The sequence below is a fragment of the Nematolebias whitei genome, chromosome 2 (genome assembly GCF_014905685.2).
Source record: "Nematolebias whitei isolate Nwh7 chromosome 2, NemWhi1, whole genome shotgun sequence".
NCBI classification, from domain to species: Eukaryota; Metazoa; Chordata; class Actinopteri; order Cyprinodontiformes; family Rivulidae; genus Nematolebias; species Nematolebias whitei.
In genome coordinates this window covers 25,237,227-25,239,822 of record NC_056499.1, presented here as the reverse complement: position 1 = coordinate 25,239,822, position 2,596 = coordinate 25,237,227, and the positions used below count along the sequence as shown (strand labels likewise).

The window sequence follows — 2,596 nt, the reverse complement described above, 5'->3', positions numbered from 1 at the left end:
CACATACATACATACATACACTACTTGGACTACTATTCCTACTTAGCGGTTTTTCACTTATCACGGGGGGACTGAGAATGGAAACCCCCGCGATAAACGAGGGAAAGTGAACAGTATATAGAAGAAATTATATAAAAATGAAACGAACAGCTACATTATAAAGTGGTGTAAAATATTTAAAATAGGAACATGTCTGTGTTGTTTTTTTGCCATGAACTGCAGTTAATGGCTAAAAACCAACACAGTTGATAACATTTGTTTAAAATCCCTTAGATTGATCAGAGTCGACAACTCCAGATATTTTTGGAAGATGTTCCAGGTTACAGGAGCAAAGTAAGAGACGAAAGAAAAACAACGTTTCTAACTGGAAAAGAAAAACTGATTTTGTCTTTAGGTCTTTCCAAAGATGTTGATAGACTGTGTAAATTAAAAAAGAGGAACTTTATTCAGCTTTGTCACATTTTCCTGCACTAAGCAACAAACTTTGTTGTGTTGATAGTACTTCAAAATTAGACCGGACTAAGTTCACGCATTTAAACTCTGCTACCAAGACTCTACAACCTATTTTCAGCCTTTGTACTAGCCATGTGTTCTTACCAGTCTACTAATTTAACGCCTTTAATTATTTTTCGTTTCGCAAAAAACTAAGTATAACTGCTTCTCGTCTGTTAGAACTCATGGAGGAAGTCTTTCGGATGAAAGACGAAATGTATCTACATTTTTTTGCTTTGTTTCGTTTTTTGTTTTTTGAATGTCCAGAGGACCAGATTGAACTTTTTAGGATTTTTCTACCTGGATTATTGAGCATGCATCAGGATAACTCGTGGAATAGTTGACACAATTAACAATGTAGTATTTGTATTTTAAAATGCACCGTAGTTATCGAACTGGTTTGGCGAGTTTTTCATTTAAATATTTGTGTTTTACTGTGCTTCTTAGTTGTGTATGTGAAATGGAATCAACTCTTTGTATTGCATAGTTTCTTTCTCAATAATGGCATACCATGCAGTATTGGCTAATATTAAACGTCTACGCTTTTGCACATCATTGTTGTTTAGTTCGTCACTGTTTTCTAAACTGAACATGTGTTCCTGCATAAAAATGGTGACAAACTAAACTAGTGGTGTCATGCAAATGTGTAGCTTTATTAGTGCAACATTCTTTCACATCTTTGTGACTCTGCATAAGTTTTCAAAAGACCAGCAAGCATTAAATCTTGCTGCGTGCAGAAGACTGTGCCTACTTTGCTTTCAACAGGGGGAGCATAACAAAATCAGTACTTTCTTTCTTTCCATCACCCCTGCAGGGGACCAGCAGTTTGACCTCAGCTGTGCTTGTGTTAAAAATATATATATTAATGTAAACACAGCCAGAATATAAAGTAGAGAAATTTAATAAACAGTACTTTATGACTAAAGATCTCGCAGACTGTTTGCACATCTACATTGTTTTTAGAAGCACCAGTTGTGTTAACTTGAGTATAAAACTAATTATTTTTAAGTACGCCTTAAACATATTTGTAATTTGCATCCTTTTGTACGTCAAAACCTGTAACACTTCATGTCTCATTGAAGACGTCTTGTAGACTTAAGAGTCTTTTCGTAAATGGCCACAATTATTGTTCACACACAAGTGTTTATCAAATCAGCCCTGAAACTCCATTTTTTGACTGAGAAAGTGTAGTAGCTGAAAAAAATTACCCTAATACAATTAAAACATTGAAAACACACAAAAAATACATTGATAAAGGAGTTAAAATCCCATTTTGCCCATTTCTAATTTGTGTTCATCTCTCTTTTGGACCTGCAATATTCTTTTTAATCTATAATCAATGTTGGCAGCATTTTTTCCCCTTAAAAGACGATAAAATCTGAAGGCATAAATAAAATATTCTTTTGCAATTCCTCACTTTAGGAACGGCCTCCAGCCAACCTGTGGAAAAAGAGGGAACAATCAAGAGAATACAGGAATGACAACACCCTCAGGGATTACCAGCTTGAGGGAGTCAACTGGCTTCATTTCAACTGGTACAACAGGTTAGTGTTGGTCTATTTTAATTGTGTACCTGTGAAGACCTAAGGTGAAATTCATTGTCTAAAAATACCTGTTTTTATCTGTAGCACTGATTTTAAGTGTTGCTATTTAAGTGATGTGCTAGGAACCAAACAACTGATATTTTAAAAAGTGGAAAAAATGCTGAAGTACTAGTAACACATACTAAAACATTTCCATTATTTACATCCGTAAATGCAGTCTAAATAACATAAGTTTGTTTAGTATAGCATGTTAAAATGACTTTTCACATAGAGATCTTGTATTTCAAGCAGTCTTCTCTTTTTAAATTGTAAATAATGAATAAAAGGATTATTTCATATTTAATATACTGTTTGAGGACCATGTTTTTATTCTGTTCTATTTGTGATTATTGGGGTTACAAGAAGAGTCAAATTTGTTGTTGAGGCGCACATTGCTGTAAAAAAACAATCGCCTTTTTTCACCCACGTTCCCGTGAAGAAGTGCTGCACGGTGCATCAGGAGTAGAGTGTCAGCGTAGTTGCATTAACCCAGGGAATTAGTTTAGCTACGTGTGAGCGCA

General features: G+C 34.7%; 1 protein-coding gene across 1 annotated transcript in view; it reads left to right on the top strand.

The window, feature by feature from the left end:
* The window catches only part of LOC119426393 (chromodomain-helicase-DNA-binding protein 9-like), an 8,042-nt gene that overhangs the window by 4,661 nt on the left and 785 nt on the right, over positions 1 to 2,596 (top strand). The window contains exon 7 of the mRNA XM_037693960.1: positions 1,915 to 2,036. Within this exon, the coding sequence (XP_037549888.1) occupies positions 1,915 to 2,036 (122 nt within the window). The remainder of the gene's footprint in view (positions 1 to 1,914; positions 2,037 to 2,596) is intronic.